Genomic DNA, 16,299 nt, shown 5'->3' with positions numbered 1-16,299 from the left:
AGGGACCAGGACACTTGTATTCACTTTATCTACATAATAAATGCTATTTACTGAAGTCAGACAACCCTTTTAAGGCTCTCCAATATATAGCCTGCCCACAGAGAGTAGATATGGCCAATTGACCCTGAAATCCTTGTATTGGGTCTAATCCGAAAAGGGTTTGAAGATAATACCAGCTGTACTTGTGAGCTTTTCTGGAATTTAATATTGATGACCTATCCTCAGGATACAATGGGCGAGGGTCTGACTCCCAGACAACAGTCTGTTTGAAGGGACCCCAGCGCAGCCTGCCTTTTGTATAAAATGCACAGCACCAGACATTGTACAGCAGCTGCGTTTGGTATTGGCAGCTCAATTCCATTCTCTTCGGTTTAAAATTGTGTCAGGGTTCTGAAGCGTTCAGAGTCTGGCTTATGAAGACATCCATAGCTCACACAGCGATGTCACTAAAAGCACTGTCACAGAGCGCAAGCTTTTGGTATAGGGAAGGAGTATGGTCACCGTCCGGGGTATACTCTGAATACCCCCTTACCTGCCTTGCCACCCTGGATTTATACTGCCACAAACAAGAAAGCACGTGCCCTAGGAGGACAGTGCTAAGAAGAAGCCAGGTACTTGCTTGTTTCTACGTATTGGGCTGCAACAGTACCTCTTAGTGGATTGCGGCGGCGGGGAGGGGAGACAAGTACTTAGTGATTATGTGGTGCAAGCAGTTGTTTTATTTTGTTAATTATCCCTATTGCAGCAGTGGCGGTATTACCGCAGGACTGCAACGTCAAAATAGTGAAAGGTGTGACAGTATACTAGCGCCACGGCACCGCAGCATCAGAATAGAGAAAGGTGTGACAGTATACTAGCGCTGTGGCACCGCAGCATCAGAGTAGAGAAAGGTGTGCCAGTATACTAGTGCCGCTGGCACCATAGCCTCAGAGTAGAGAAAGGTGTGACAGTATACTAGTGCCGCTGCACCATAGCATCAGAGTAGAGAAAGGTGTGCCAGTATACTAGCGCTGTGGCACCGCAGCATCAGAGTAGTGAAAGGTGTGACAGTATACTAGCGCTGTGGCACCGCAGCATCAGAGTAGTGAAAGGTGTGACAGTATAGTAGCGCTGTGGCACCGCAGCATCAGAGTAGTGAAAGGTGTGCCAGTATACTAGCACCTGTGACAACTGGGAACTGACAGGGCTCAGGACATGCCATGGTGCAAATTTCAACCACACCATTACATGTCCTCATACTCTAAAATATGCAAACCCATTGAGAGGTTAGAGATCAAAGGTGACAGTGAACATCATTTCACCAAGAGACACAACTCTGGTCAATTTCCAGATCTACTTTATAACATCCCTCTGATTCATTAGTACCAAAAACCTGCTGACAAATATATCTAATAAAATTCAGCCCATCTCTTCACAGTAATAAAAAAAAAAGAAATTATAATAATAAGATGGGACTGATTCTTCCAGGGACGGTCCATGAGGAGACAGTAGTGTCAGCTTCAGACTTCAGTGCAGGGTCCTTCAGCTCAGTGCATACATGGGAGGTTAGAGTTCTAGAGCAGAGATAGGAGGGCAGTAAACGACCAGCAAGGAGGAGGTTCGAGATCACAGGATGAAGGGGATGATGGGCGAGCGGAGAGGTGGGTAGTCCTTAAACTCCTTCAAGTAGCTGCGATGTTTTCCTTTGGCCCAAATTGTCATTTGGATGAATCCAACCAAGCAGAATAGAGCGACTATGACAAAATAGAGGGCGGGAGTTAACATGTGACAGTCTTAATAATGTAAGTAGATCAATGAGAGCCAGATGAGGCTGCGTGCAAAAAAGACAAAAAAAAAAAAAGCCTAATAATAATTCTTGGAAACACAAGGCAGACCAAACATCATCTTAGAAGTGAATCTGTGTCTGGTATTCAATTGAATGCGGCTAAGCTGTAATACCATTGAACGAATGTGAACGTACACCAAGCCGACACAGTTTTACCACACGTCACTGCAGACTGAAACTACAGTCACTAAGAATCATTAGAAATCAGCTCTGACGTGTTCGCTATGCGTGTCCGCAGACTTAAAGATGTACAAACACCAATACACAGCAGCTGGCAGTCAGCAGCTAACTGTAATAAATGACAGAATATGTCCGAACCAGCGGGGGTGCTGTCTTCAAGAAGCCATCCAACAAAAATGTCCATACTCACCAGGAAGACACTGGGTCATGATGGCAAATCCAAACCAAGAGCCAACCTGAGACATGAAGACAGAAGTTATGGTTGAAATAAAATGACAGTAAATAAAAACAAGGCAAGGCTTGAGCGGATTTAAATAGTGAGCTGTCCCTACGTTAAAGGGGTGTTACAAGACATTTTAAATGATGATCTACCCTCTGGATAGGTAATCAGTATCTGATTGGCGGGCAACACCCAGGACCCCTGCTGATCAGCTGTTTAAGAAGACACCGCCATTTGTGTAAGCGCCACGGCCTTCTCGCCAACTCACCCTAGGACAGGTGACATCACTTTCATTGGTCATGTGGCCTAGGCCCAGCTCAGTCCCATTCAAGTGACTGGGGCTGAGCTTGCAATACCAAGGACAACCATTATACAATGTAAAGTGATGTGTATGGTGAGCACCAGTAACTTCTCAAACAGCGGATCAGCGGGGTGGGGGGTCCCAGGTGTTGGACCCCCAAGATTGATGCCCCAAAGGAAAATAGCACAAGTGGCTTACAATGGAATATTAATTAATTGCAATGTAAGTTACAGGCAGAATAAGGATTGCATGTTAAGGGCCCCTATGGGGGGGCTTAATAAAAGTGTTTAAAAAATAAAAAAAATAATATAGATCCAGACTCTTACCTCATATGTGTAGTTTGGGCAGGACACCAAAAGGAAAAGCCATGTGAATGGGTTACGAGTAGGGAAAGGAATCTTCCGTGTCTTTGAGCCTTTGGATAAAAACATAGTAAAGGAATAAATTAGGAATAAAACTAATTACTGCACAATGTGGGCTCTACCAACTGCTACCAATAGAAGAAAAATAAATAAAGTCTCTGTTAGATATACTTGTCTTCTCTAGCGCTGCAAATCCGGAGACAATGTGGGAAAAGTCAAATAAGTAAATTTTTGGAAAAGGATTGCGCTGCAGGAGAAAATTCTTTTGTATAAAAATAAAAATAATAAAAAGTTCCTTTGGTAGATCTTCAATCAACGTGGTCACAAGCCAACCTCACAACTTAACACTGGTATGGAAATCTGTTCTGAAATGAAAAAGCGCACTATGGTGTAGCAAGTTCCACAAACTTAGCGCCCCTGCGAATAGATTATACTCACAGGGTATCTTGCGAGTAAATGCGTATATGAATGGATGGTGTCTTCAATAGTACTCTGTTGAAAAGAGAGGACTATAGTGTAGCATGTAATTACACTTAAAACGCTTGCTGTAAGGTTATACTCACAGGATGTCCCTTATGAGAGGCTGGAAGGAATCTGTGCAATATTCACAGGCAGCTGGGCGGGTGGAGCAGGAAAAGATCAAGATACTCAAGTAGGAATTTCCAAATATCGATCCGACGGATGGAGTGCTTCTGCACCTAGATGGTACTAGACCTCAGCTTCTCAGAAGGACTGGTTAGTGGAACGGATGCGCACCAAAGAGTCGGATAAAAATTATTTAATGAGAAATAAAATTACAGCTAAAACCACAAGACTAAAGTCTCTGAAATGCCCGACCCGGGTTTCGCCGTGATGCTTCGTCTGGGGCGTTGATTGGTGATTGGATTCCACAGAGTTTAAATTAGCAGGAGACCTCCCTTCTACCACGTCATGACATCCTTCACAGGAGTGCAAGGCAAGACCAATTATACATAAGCAGACACACATGAACAAAAAATATATGTATATAAAATCCACATAAAAACATAAATAGATAAAAAAAATTAAAATTATTATATATGGGGCAAGGTGCTAAAGGAAGAGGTGTTAAAAAAGACAGGCATTAACGTCACATTCTACATTCAACCCTTGGGGTTGGATAGTTCCTAAAAGGAACATCCATTCAACTTCTTTTTTATTTATTAAGGAGATGAAGTCCCCTCCACGAGTAGGTGTGCGCACAAGTTCTAATCCAAAAAAGCGCAGACCTCTAGGGTTTTTATTATGACAAATTTTAAAATGTAACGAGACACTATGGGTCTCGAGACCCTTTTTAATATTACGTACGTGCTCCTGCACTCGAGTTTTTAGGCTTCGTGTAGTCCTGCCGACATATTGGAGGCCACAAGGGCACTCCAAAAGATAAATTACGCCAACACTATTGCAAGAGAATTGGCCCCTTATTTTCAAGGCAGTGTCTTTCATCTTATTGGTTTTGATGGTCTCCACAAACCTTTCTCGGTCTTTTTGGATGCGGTTTTTGCAGGGCAAGCAAAAACCGCACCAAGTGAACCTGCCTTTATGTGCATTGATGCGTTTTTTACTAGTTGCGAGATTAGCACTACGGACCAGTTTATTAGTCAAATTGTCGGCTCTAGTGAAGACTACAGGAGGCTTAGTTGGTAAATCTTTACTGAGTACAGGATCGTTTTGAAGGATATGCCAATTTTTACTGATCATATTTTTTATACAGCCCACCTTGCTGTTATAGCGAGTCAAAAAGGTATATCTAAAATCCTTCTTCTGTTCATTTTTATTCTTACTTGACTGAAAAGTGACATCAGTGCGTTTCCGTTCTACCTCCTCTTTGCAATGATCCAACAATTCTATCTCATAACCCTTTTCCAGGAATCTGTTTTTGATCAATTGTCCTTGTTCTCTAAAGTCTTCTAACTTACTGCAATTTTTTGAGATACGTTGAAATTGGTTTTTAGGGATATTTTTTAGCCATGATGGATGATGGCAACTATACATCTCAATGTATGTATTTACATCAACCGTTTTGAAGAAGGTCTTGGTTTTTAATCTCCCCTCTTCCACAAATATAACCAAATCTAGGAAGTCCACAGAAACCGCACTGATGTGACTAGTAAATTTTAAATTAAAATCATTTAAATTAAAATCACTGACCTCCGAAATAGATCCAATTTCTGTCCAAAAAATAAAAATAATGAATGCATTGACGCCTTTAAAAGGAGCCTCCTAAACGAATTAGACAAGATGGATCATAACCCCAAACAACAGAATCTCTCCAAAGGGGAAAAGGAGGCACTTAGGCAATTGGAGAAAAATGACAGGATAGTAATAAAACCAGCCGACAAGGGGGGAGGAGTTGTTATAATGGATGTCGAACAATACACTATGGAAATGGATAGGCTGCTTTTGGATAGAGATACCTATTTAATTTTAAAGAATAACCCACTTGTTGCCTACAAGGGACAATTGGAAATTATTCTAAAAAAGGGCCTGGAGAAGGAGGTGCTAAACAAAAAAGAATTTGATTACCTTTGTCTAAAATGCCCTGTCACCCCTGTCATATATTTTCTGCCGAAGATCCACAAAGACCCGATTAATCCACCAGGGAGACCTATTGTTTCAGGGATTAATTCCCTGAACAGTAGAGTCTCCGAATATATCGATTTCTTCTTGCAGAAATATGTGACAGTGGCCCCCTCCTATCTCAAGAATTCTACTAGTGTCATTGATTTAATCAACGACATGGGAGAAATCCATGGATCTCTATGGCTAGCTACGGTGGATGTTTCTTCCCTATATACCTGTATTCCCCAAAATTTGGGTATTAGGGGGGTTCAGGAAGCGTTAGAGACCGATCTGAATATGGGGTTGGACCAGAAAACCTTTATTCTGGATTGTGTAACCTTCTGTCTGACTCGCAATTATTTTCTTTACAAAGATAATTTTTATCTTCAACATTCTGGCGTGGCGATGGTGGCGAAATTCGCCCCGAGCCTCGCTAATCTTTTTATGACTATGTGGGAGAGGGAGAATATTGATCCAATTCTCAAAAAAGAGTTAGGTAAGGGACAACTTTTAGTGTGGCGAAGATATATAGACGACTGCCTTCTCATCTGGCTAGGTGAGAGGGAGGGTCTAGATACCTTCATAGCAGGCATTAACATAAATGATTTTAATTTAAAATTTACTAGTCACATCAGTGCGGTTTCTGTGGACTTCCTAGATTTGGTTATATTTGTGGAAGAGGGGAGATTAAAAACCAAGACCTTCTTCAAAACGGTTGATGTAAATACATACATTGAGATGAATAGTTGCCATCATCCATCATGGCTAAAAAATATCCCTAAAAACCAATTTCAACGCATCTCAAAAAATTGCAGTAAGTTAGAAGACTTTAGAGAACAAGGACAATTGATCAAAAACAGATTCCTGGAAAAGAGTTATGAGATAGAATTGTTGGATCATTGCAAAGAGGAGGTAGAACGGAAACGCACTGATGTCACTTTTCAGTCAAGTAAGAATAAAAATGAACAGAAGAAGGATTTTAGATATACCTTTTTGACTCGCTATAACAGCAAGGTGGGCTGTATAAAAAATATGATCAGTAAAAATTGGCATATCCTTCAAAACGATCCTGTACTCAGTAAAGATTTACCAACTAAGCCTCCTGTAGTCTTCACTAGAGCCGACAATTTGACTAATAAACTGGTCCGTAGTGCTAATCTCGCAACTAGTAAAAAACGCATCAATGCACATAAAGGCAGGTTCACTTGGTGCGGTTTTTGCTTGCCCTGCAAAAACCGCATCCAAAAAGACCGAGAAAGGTTTGTGGAGACCATCAAAACCAATAAGATGAAAGACACTGCCTTGAAAATAAGGGGCCAATTCTCTTGCAATAGTGTTGGCGTAATTTATCTTTTGGAGTGCCCTTGTGGCCTCCAATATGTCGGCAGGACTATACGAAGCCTAAAAACTCGAGTGCAGGAGCACGTATGTAATATTAAAAAGGGTCTCGAGACCCATAGTGTCTCGTTACATTTTAAAATTTGTCATAATGAAAAACCCTAGAGGTCTGCGCTTTTTTGGATTAGAACTTGTGCGCACACCTACTCGTGGAGGGGACTTCATCTCCTTAATAAATAAAAAAGAAGTTGAATGGATGTTCCTTTTAGGAACTATCCAACCCCAAGGGTTGAATGTAGAATGTGACGTTAATGCCTGTCTTTTTTAACACCTCTTCCTTTAGCACCTTGCCCCATATATAATAATTTTAATTTTTTTTATCTATTTATGTTTTTATGTGGATTTTATATACATATATTTTTTGTTCATGTGTGTCTGCTTATGTATAATTGGTCTTGCCTTGCACTCCTGTGAAGGATGTCATGACGTGGTAGAAGGGAGGTCTCCTGCTAATTTAAACTCTGTGGAATCCAATCACCAATCAACGCCCCAGACGAAGCATCACGGCGAAACCCGGGTCGGGCATTTCAGAGACTTTAGTCTTGTGGTTTTAGCTGTAATTTTATTTCTCATTAAATAATTTTTATCCGACTCTTTGGTGCGCATCCGTTCCACTAACCAGTCCTTCTGAGAAGCTGAGGTCTAGTACCATCTAGGTGCAGAAGCACTCCATCCGTCGGATCGATATTTGGAAATTCCTACTTGAGTATCTTGATCCTTGCCTGCTCCACCCGCCCAGCTGCCTGTGAATATTGCACAGATTCCTTCCAGCCTCTCATAAGGGACATCCTGTGAGTATAACCTTACAGCAAGCGTTTTAAGTGTAATTACATGCTACACTATAGTCCTCTCTTTTCAACAGAGTACTATTGAAGACACCATCCATTCATATACGCATTTACTCGCAAGATACCCTGTGAGTATAATCTATTCGCAGGGGCGCTAAGTTTGTGGAACTTGCTACACCATAGTGCGCTTTTTCATTTCAGAACAGATTTCCATACCAGTGTTAAGTTGTGAGGTTGGCTTGTGACCACGTTGATTGAAGATCTACCAAAGGAACTTTTTATTATTTTTATACAAAAGAATTTTCTCCTGCAGCGCAATCCTTTTCCAAAAATGCTACCAATAGAAGCAGGAGATCTAACGGGAAGGCATTCCGACTGACAGAAGACACATGCTGATGTAGAAAGGAGACCAGACAACAAGTCAAACCAAGTCTGACATATAAGGGTACTTTCACACTTGAGTCAAACTGACAATTTTTTCCTAATGCATTCTGAATGGAAAGCAATCCGTTCAGTCCTTTTACGGTATTTAGACGGAGAAAAAAAACTCAGCATGCTGTATTTTCCTCTCTGGCCAAAAATCCTGAACACTTGCTGGATCCGGCATTGTAATGTAATGTGCATCAAAATTGCTGCATTGACGGATCCGGTCTGCGCAGACCTTTAAAAACGAGATTTTTGTATAACTTACCAGTAAAATCTCTTTCTCGCTCTTTCCTTGGGGGACACAGAAGACCTTGGGTATAGCTCATCTCCATAGGAGGCGTGACACTAAGTGAAAACTGTTAAGCCCCTCCTCCACAGCTATACCCTCAGCCTGGAGAGAGAGGCTGCCAGTTGCGTGTCCAAGTAGTGAAAAAAAGGCAAAGTCCAAAAGTGGAACCAACAAGCCAACTACCCAACGGGTAAAACAACTCGGAAACCGTGTAGAGAAAAAACAAAGAATGGGTGGGAGCTGTGTCCCCCAAGGAAAGAGCGAGAAAGAGATTTTACTGGTAAGTTATACAAAAATCTCGTTTTCTCGCCCAGTTTCCTTGGGGGACACAGAAGACCTTGGGACGTTCAAAAGCAGTCCAAAAGGGGGAGGGACCACAGCACCAAGGCGAATCACCCGAAGGCATCAAGAAACCGCCGCCCGCAGACCAGGCGGCCCAAGGCAGCATCTGCCGAAGCCAGAGTATGCACCCTGTAGAACGCTGTAAGGCAGACCAGTGACCGCCGCGCACAGACGCATGGCCGAAACCAAATGCCACCGGCCCAGAAGGCACCGACCGCTCCGGTGAAACGAACGGTGACACCAAAAGCAGAACCCTGCCCCTGGCGCGGTAACCACAGCAACAACCACTGTGAGAAAGCGGAGGAAAGCCACCCCGGAGGCCACCAACCCGTTGCGCGGACCTCCTGGAAAACCAAGAGACCGAACGTCAACAAGAGTCGGAGATCTCCAAGTAAAAACCGCAAGGCCCAAACAACTCCCAAATCGGTGAAGTGTCCGTTCCCGGGGGTGGGAAGGGGAGGACGAAAGCCCCGTTAAAATGAAAGACAAACACCACCTTCAGAAGGAAGGAAGAGACGGGATGGAGAACAGCCCCGTCCCGAGGAAAGAGAAGGCTCGGAACAAGAAGGGCCGCCACCCAGGCACCCGCCAGAGACACGACGGCTACGGAAACATAACCGTACAGGACAGAAGTAGCAGAGAGAACTCCTGTAACGGCTCCAAGGGAAAGATTGGAGCGCCAAGAGCCCAGTATGCAATGCCCAGGGCGGTACCCAGGGGCAGTACGAGGGAACCCCAAAGCCGCTCCACGGAAAAGGGTCCTGACAGGCCCAGAGGGCCGGGGAACGCCGAAAGGCAGAGTGGGGGAACGCCCAGCTTCCCACAGAACCCCCGGTAAAACCCCTAAGTCCTACAACAGATCCTGGACAAAACACGGCCAGGAGCGAACACTAGCGAGCCCGCTAGAGTCGCCTGGGCAAGCGGGTGAAACCCAATGCGAACAGGCGCAGACCAGTAACACGGGCAGAACGGTCGGCAAAACTGGTCCCGTCGGCCCCCGAGCAACGTAGTCCTGTAACCACCCGGAGTGGGGGAGCAGAAGGACAGACGGAAAGGAACCGAAGGGTCCGCCCAGCAACCGCCAGGACAAGACAGGCTAAAATCCATGCCGATGTAGCCACCACAGGAAGACGTCCTACAGTCCCGGTGTGGGAGATCTAATGACAATCTCGACCGAATGGGGGTCCTCCCAAGTTACAGCCAGAGTGACCAAGGGAGACAGTACGAGGCCAAGAGGAACATCAGAACCATCCACATGAACAACCAAGCTCTCCCCAGAGGGAAGGGCAGCGAAGGAACAGCCACTGAAGCGCGGCCGGGGCAAAAGCCACATCGGAGGGAGCCGAGCCAAACCGAGTGGGAGCCAAGCAGAGCCGGCGAAAAAAGGCAGTCGAGACAGAGGCCGGCATAACACCCTACAACTGAAAGGAGGAGTGGGCAACAGGGAAGCCATAGGACAGCTCAAAGGCAGAACCCCGCTCACCGAGACGCCCGGTTCACTGCCACGCAGAAGGCGAGTACCCTGAAGAACCCAAGGTGGAGGTCCTACGGACCTGGGTAAGTGAGCACCCAAGAGCAGCTGGGTGACCATCCCGAGAAAAGCGGCCCGAACCCGGTAGCGGACCAGCCTAAAGCGCAGAGGGGGCGCCAAAAGAAAAAACTCATACTGCACGACACCCGAAGAGGAGGAAAACAGTAGCAGGCGAGGGAACAGCAGTCCCGCCAGAGCTAACGCAGAAATCGAGTGGCACTGCAAACGGCACTCTCGACCCAGTGACCACTTGCGCCGGGAAGCGAGTGCACGGGAGAACGAAAGGGTACGTATCAAAGAACCACGAACACTCCCCAAGTGGAAAGGCCAACGGACATGGTGGATGCCGAAACAACGGGACCACAATATACAGGCCAAACCAGAAAACGAGCACCACCCAGCTCGGCGAAGTAGAGAGCAAGTAGAGCCCATCTACTCATATCTAAAGAATACACCTTTGAATACAACGGCATACTTGTAATGCTTGTATGACAGCACCCAAGGGTCATACAGGTGGACAGAATGATCTCTTTAGAGAAGAGTGCAAGGCCCGTGACAGCACCACATCCCAAGAGAAAAAAGGGTATGTCGCAGGAGGAAGTGAGGCATACGTACGAACAGCCCCGCAAGCAGTGAGAAGGCCAACCCACCTATGGGAGGAGAAGGCATACACGGCCCAAACAACGGACAGAGCGCACCAGAAAATTCCGCTCACTGCAAAAAAATAGTCACCCAGTGAAGGGGATCAGCCACAGAGCCCAACAGTATCAACGGAAGTGCAAAGTGCAACCTGAAAGGGAGTGATGCACAAGACATCAGTATGGCATGCGATGGGAACGCAGGCAGGCCCCCCAGAAAAGGGGGAAATGTACCTGGCAACACTGCAGCTGGTAAGAATGCAAAGGCCCGTCCCAAAGGGGGGTTGCCCAAGGCCAGTAACAACTTCAGAGAAGTAGAACATACCATAGTTCGCCCAGAAGGTGACTAATCACATGGCCGCACAGTACCCAGCGGGAACGCAGGAGGTCCGCCCAGCGAAAGGGGGACATGCACGGGTTATCTTACCATAAAGCGAGTGCGCAATAACCCACCTAACACCGAATACTGTGAGAGTGCAACTACTCCACAACGAAGGAGAACAAGCAAGAATCCCGCACAGCATTTCAAGGACAGCCATGGGTCACGTGAGGGTGCAAATTCTTGCCCATGGATGAGGTGGGCCGTGTATGGCCCGCAACATATCCGGCGAAAGAGCAGTATTCCACCCAGAAAGGGGCGGGTAATGCACACGGCCGTCATCGCATCCAGCAAAAATGCAAGCACCCCGCCAAGGATGCGGGACATGCACATGGCCAGCAACGCACTGGCGAGAAAACAACCACAGTCAGTGGCGTTGTGCATATGCCGCCTGAGGAAAGGATACATGCTCATTGCTGGCAGCGATTCCAGTGAGTGCAGCACACCACCCAAGGAAGGTGTCGTGCACATGGCCGGCAGCGAATCCAGTGATAGTGCAGCAAACCACCTATGGAAGGAGTTCATGCACATGGCCGGCAGCAAATCCAGAGAGAGTGCAGCATTCCGCCTACGGACGGAGGTCATGCGTATGGCCGGCAGCGAATCCAAAACGTGCAGCATTCCGCCTACGGAAGGAGGCAATGCACATGGCCGGCTCATGCATATGGCCGGCAGCGAATCCAGCGAGAGTGCAGCGTTCTGCCCATGAACGGAGGTCATGCATATGGCCGGCAGCGAATCCAGAGAGAGGGAGCGCAGCAGCCCTCCTCTGGACGGAGGTCATGCGTATGACCAGCAGCGAAGCCAGAGAGAGTGCAACATTCCACCTATGGAAGGAGGTCATGCATAAGGCCGTAGCGAACCCAGCGAGAGTACAGCATTCCGCCTATGGAAGGAGGTCATGCATATGGCCGTAGCGAACCCAGCGAGAGTGCAGCGTTCCGCCTATGGAAGGAGGTCATGCATATGGCCGTAGCGAATCCAGCGAGGGTGCAGCGTCCCGTCTATGGAAGGGGGTCACGCATATGGCCGTAGCAAACCCAGCGAGAGTGCAGCGTTCCGCCTATGGAAGGGGGTCGTGCACATGGTCAGCATCGTATGCGGTAAAAGGGCAGTATTCCGCCTACAGAAGGGGGTCATGCACAAGGCCAGCCCGCAGCCAGAGAGAGTGCAGTATGCCGCCTATAATGGGGGGTCATGCACATGGCCAGTACCGTGACTGGAGAAGGCGACTAATTCTGCCTATAGAAAAGGGCGGCCTGCACCTGGCCAGCGCCGTATCCCAGGAGAGGGCAAGGGTCCGCCTAGAAGGGGAACATGTATACCTGGCCAGTGCCACGGAGCGCAACATGCCGCCTATGGAATAGGGGCAGGCATACGGCCAGCGCTCTAAGGTCAGGCTGCAGCATCCTGCGCAGCCAACAAAAAAATACAGATACCTCTTATATATATATATATATATATATATATATATATATAAACACACACATACTGTTAATTCTTATATTATTTCTGTATTTATGTTTTTTATTTAATTTTATTAAAAATATATATATATTTATTTTATTTTATATTTTTTTTTTTTTTATTTTTTTTTTATTTATTATTCTAAAACACAGCCTCTTTGAGGCAGGAAGGGGCCACCATATAAGGGCACAGCCTCTTTGAGAGGCTAGCCATCCTAGGGTCTCCTCCAGATGGGAGCCGTCGGCATCCAAGAGGTTAACAGGGATCCGACCTGAGAGCGGTGCAGCGATGCCCTGGGGGCGGGGGGACCTCCGGCGGGAAGAATTCGCGCCTGGAGAGTGCCCGCCCCCTCCAATCGAGGCCGGAAATTTGCGGCCTACTAGGCCGCGAAGCCGGGGCCTAAATTTTCGCGGCCGCGAAGCCGGGGCCTAAATTTTCGCGGTGCCCGGAGGTACCGGCCGGGACCTGGAGGGAGCGGAGCGGCGCGTGCATAATACCGGCCGCGGGGGCCCACCCCGCGGGCCGGAACAGTCAGGGGGCCCGGGAAGGAGCCGGAATCCTGTGGAAAGAATCTTTCTGCGGCGCCCGGCCGACCGGAAAGACAGCCTCTGAGAGCAGCAGTGGTCGGCCAGGGTCTGCTGGGACACCGCACCAGTCATTCCGGCCGCGGGTGCCCACCCCGCGGACCGGAAACAAGGGCCCTACGCTGCAGCCGTCAGGAGAGGGCCTCTGGCCCTGAGCAGCGCACCGGTAAGGCGATAAGGGGGGGGGAACCCTGTGACCGGGTGCCCGTATAGAGGCAGCTCCCTGGGCGGCATGATAGGGACGCCAGCATAACCCCTCAGTGGGCACCTATTGTGGAGGGGAGGAGAGGGAGCTAATAAAACAAGCTAGGATGGGGCCAGCCTAGGACCAGCAGGGACCAATATGGGGGTCAGTCACGCAGGAGACCTGGGTGGGGGGAGGGGGTCGTAGGGCTGGAGAAGCCACTCTCTCACCACAGCCGTCTTCACCCTCGGTCCGTTCCAGCAGGGTCGCCCCTTCAGCTACTGGCACCGTAGTGGCAGGACGCTGGAAGAGGGACTTGGCGTGCGGGCGACCCTTGCGCTGGCGGGATGCAGGGGAGCTGGGCTGCCCTGGTCCACCTTGCCTTCTGTGGGGGAGGCAGCAGTGCGGATGACCGGCACTGGCGCAGCTCAACCCCGGGAGAAACAGAGAAGTCTAGTGCGACTCTGTTGTCCCGTAATGTCTGGAACAAAAAGAAAAGAAAAAGTAAAAATCAAAATTAAAAACAAGGAGAAAACAGCCCTGCAGTAGCAGGGAGTGTCTTGCCTCCTTGGACACTAAGCAAAAACTGGCAGCCTCTCTCTCCAGGCTGAGGGTATAGCTGTGGAGGAGGGGCTTAACAGTTTTCACTTAGTGTCACGCCTCCTATGGAGATGAGCTATACCCAAGGTCTTCTGTGTCCCCCAAGGAAACTGGGCGAGAAAATGTAAAAAAAATAATAAATACCGGATCAGTTTTTCCGGATGACACCGGAGAGACTGATACGGTATTGCAATGCATTTGTGAGACGGAGCCGCATCTGGATCAGTCTACAAATGGTTTCTGCCTGCCGGAATCCAGCAACGCAAGTGTGAAAGTCCCCCAACTCCTGAATCTCAATAAATAATCATTGGCACGATGGGAAACATCATTAGTAAAGGTCTGCAATAAACACATGACTACTTGTGTCATCACTTCAGCTGCATAGCTTACAACTTACCGGCTGGCCGTAGGTTCCTCAGAGCAATGTGTATGGAGAAATTGCCCAACTGACAGAACTGATAAAGAGAAAGAAGATGTGACATTAATATCTAGATAAAAGAGGTTCTCCAGGCCTGTGCCTAAGAGAGAGAAGACACTTTGAGCAGTACTTACCCTTCCATCGCTCTGCCAATACTTCAATCCTAGCTGGGATAACGTGACCACCCGACGGGTTCTTCTTCTGGTGTCCTGACCGGGTGCGTTTCCATTTTTTCCTTGTCAGCTAAATGTGCATTATGCAGCTCAACAGGGAGAAGAAAAGCACATTTGGTCGGGACCTCACAGTGAAGCCTGTAGACAGTCGGTGATCACGTGACCCCAACCAGGATCGCAGATTTGGAGGAGTGGCAGAAGGGCAAGTGCTGCTGAAAGTGGATTCTCTACGCAGATTAGGGTACTTTCACACTTACGTCAAAGTTTTCCGGCATTGAGTTCCGTCACAGGGGCTCAATACTGGAAAAAAAACTTTAACCTAATGCATTCTGAATGGAAAGCAATCCGTTGAGGATGCATCAGGATGTCTTCAGTTCAGTCCTTTTACGGTATTTGGATGGAGAAAAAAATGCAGCATGCTGCATTTTTCTCTCAGGCCAAAAATCCTGAACACTTGCCGGAATGCCCGATCCGGTCTGCGCATGCACAGACCTTTAAAATTGTTTCAAAAAAAAATACCGGATCCGTTTTTTCCAGATGACACCAGAGAGATGGATCGGGTATTACAATGCATTTGTGAGATGGATCCGCATGCGGATCCGTCTACAAATGGTTTCAGTTTGCATACAGATTGCCGGAATCGAGCAACGCAAGTGTGAAAGTACCCTTAGCTGAAAGACCAATTTTGGGTACAGGCCCGGAGAACCCCTTTAAAAGGAGAAGTCTGAGAGCTCAGATTTGACTTTGCATTAATTCACTGGGGTTGGGATTTATTTAAAGGTGCATTCCAGTTATAACAAGTTATAACCTATCCACAGAATGGGTGATAAGTAATAGATTATGGGAGTCCTACTGCTGGGACTCCCACTAATCACAAGAATGTGAGCCCCAAACCCTGTGGAGCCCCCTTAATTGGATGGAGTGGTTGGTCTGAAAAGTGCAACGTCATTCCATTCATTTCTATGGGAGCGCCGAAGATAGCCAAGTACAGGGCTAGGACCCCAACGCTCTGTTAGTTATCCTGCGGGTAGGGGATAACTTGAGGTCACTCATCGTTCTTGGCAACTGCTATTGGGACGTAGCAGATACCAGCAGAGAAAGATGGTGGACAGAGCGCTTGTAAACACTTTGCAGTCTCCTGGATGCTACAAACCCTAGATTTTTCAGAACATGCGGTTTGCTCTCAGAGGCAGTGAGAAGTACAGATGAGTGAAAAGAGCAGTAGTGCAGTCTTACCATGAATATGGCGACTGCTAACTTCACCTGGTCGTCTCCGAACACTGGTAAAAATAATGTCATGGTTAACGTAGTTATCTGCATTGACACCATACCATACCCAGTACTGAAATACCTCTAAATCACTATAATTGGTTATTACACCTAAAACAAAAAAAGTATTTAAAAAAAAAAATTTGCTGTCAACAAAAGCCTCCTTTTCCGATTTTCAGTACAGGCCATGTCGCAATCACAACACAGGTTCCTCAATCTTCAGACAGGGACACCCTCAACTTTATTCCCCATGTTTTTTTAATTCTGGTTCATTGGAGAACAGCCATAATCAGAGAACCCAGGGTTCAGCTCTATCTGTCAAATCTTGCTCTGACCCTCTGCTTG

At 47.2% G+C, this 16,299-nt stretch overlaps 1 protein-coding gene across 4 annotated transcripts in view; it reads right to left on the bottom strand.

The window, feature by feature from the left end:
* Positions 1-1,314: 1,314 nt before the first annotated feature.
* The window catches only part of LOC122927358 (very-long-chain enoyl-CoA reductase), a 50,445-nt gene continuing 35,460 nt past the window's right edge, over positions 1,315-16,299 (bottom strand). For all 4 annotated transcript variants that reach the window (XM_044279131.1, XM_044279133.1, XM_044279130.1 and 1 more), the window contains 5 exons: positions 15,922-15,965; positions 14,492-14,549; positions 2,853-2,941; positions 2,196-2,241; positions 1,315-1,733 (listed from right to left, as the gene is read on the bottom strand). In XM_044279131.1, coding sequence (XP_044135066.1) covers positions 1,606-1,733; positions 2,196-2,241; positions 2,853-2,941; positions 14,492-14,549; positions 15,922-15,965 — 365 coding nt within the window. In that variant the 3' untranslated portion in view covers positions 1,315-1,605. The remainder of the gene's footprint in view (positions 1,734-2,195; positions 2,242-2,852; positions 2,942-14,491; positions 14,550-15,921; positions 15,966-16,299) is intronic.

The sequence above is a fragment of the Bufo gargarizans genome, chromosome 2, assembly GCF_014858855.1.
Source record: "Bufo gargarizans isolate SCDJY-AF-19 chromosome 2, ASM1485885v1, whole genome shotgun sequence".
NCBI lineage: Eukaryota > Metazoa > Chordata > Amphibia > Anura > Bufonidae > Bufo > Bufo gargarizans.
The sequence above is the reverse complement of the archived record's forward strand: the minus strand, read 5'-3'. Positions and strand labels throughout refer to the sequence as shown.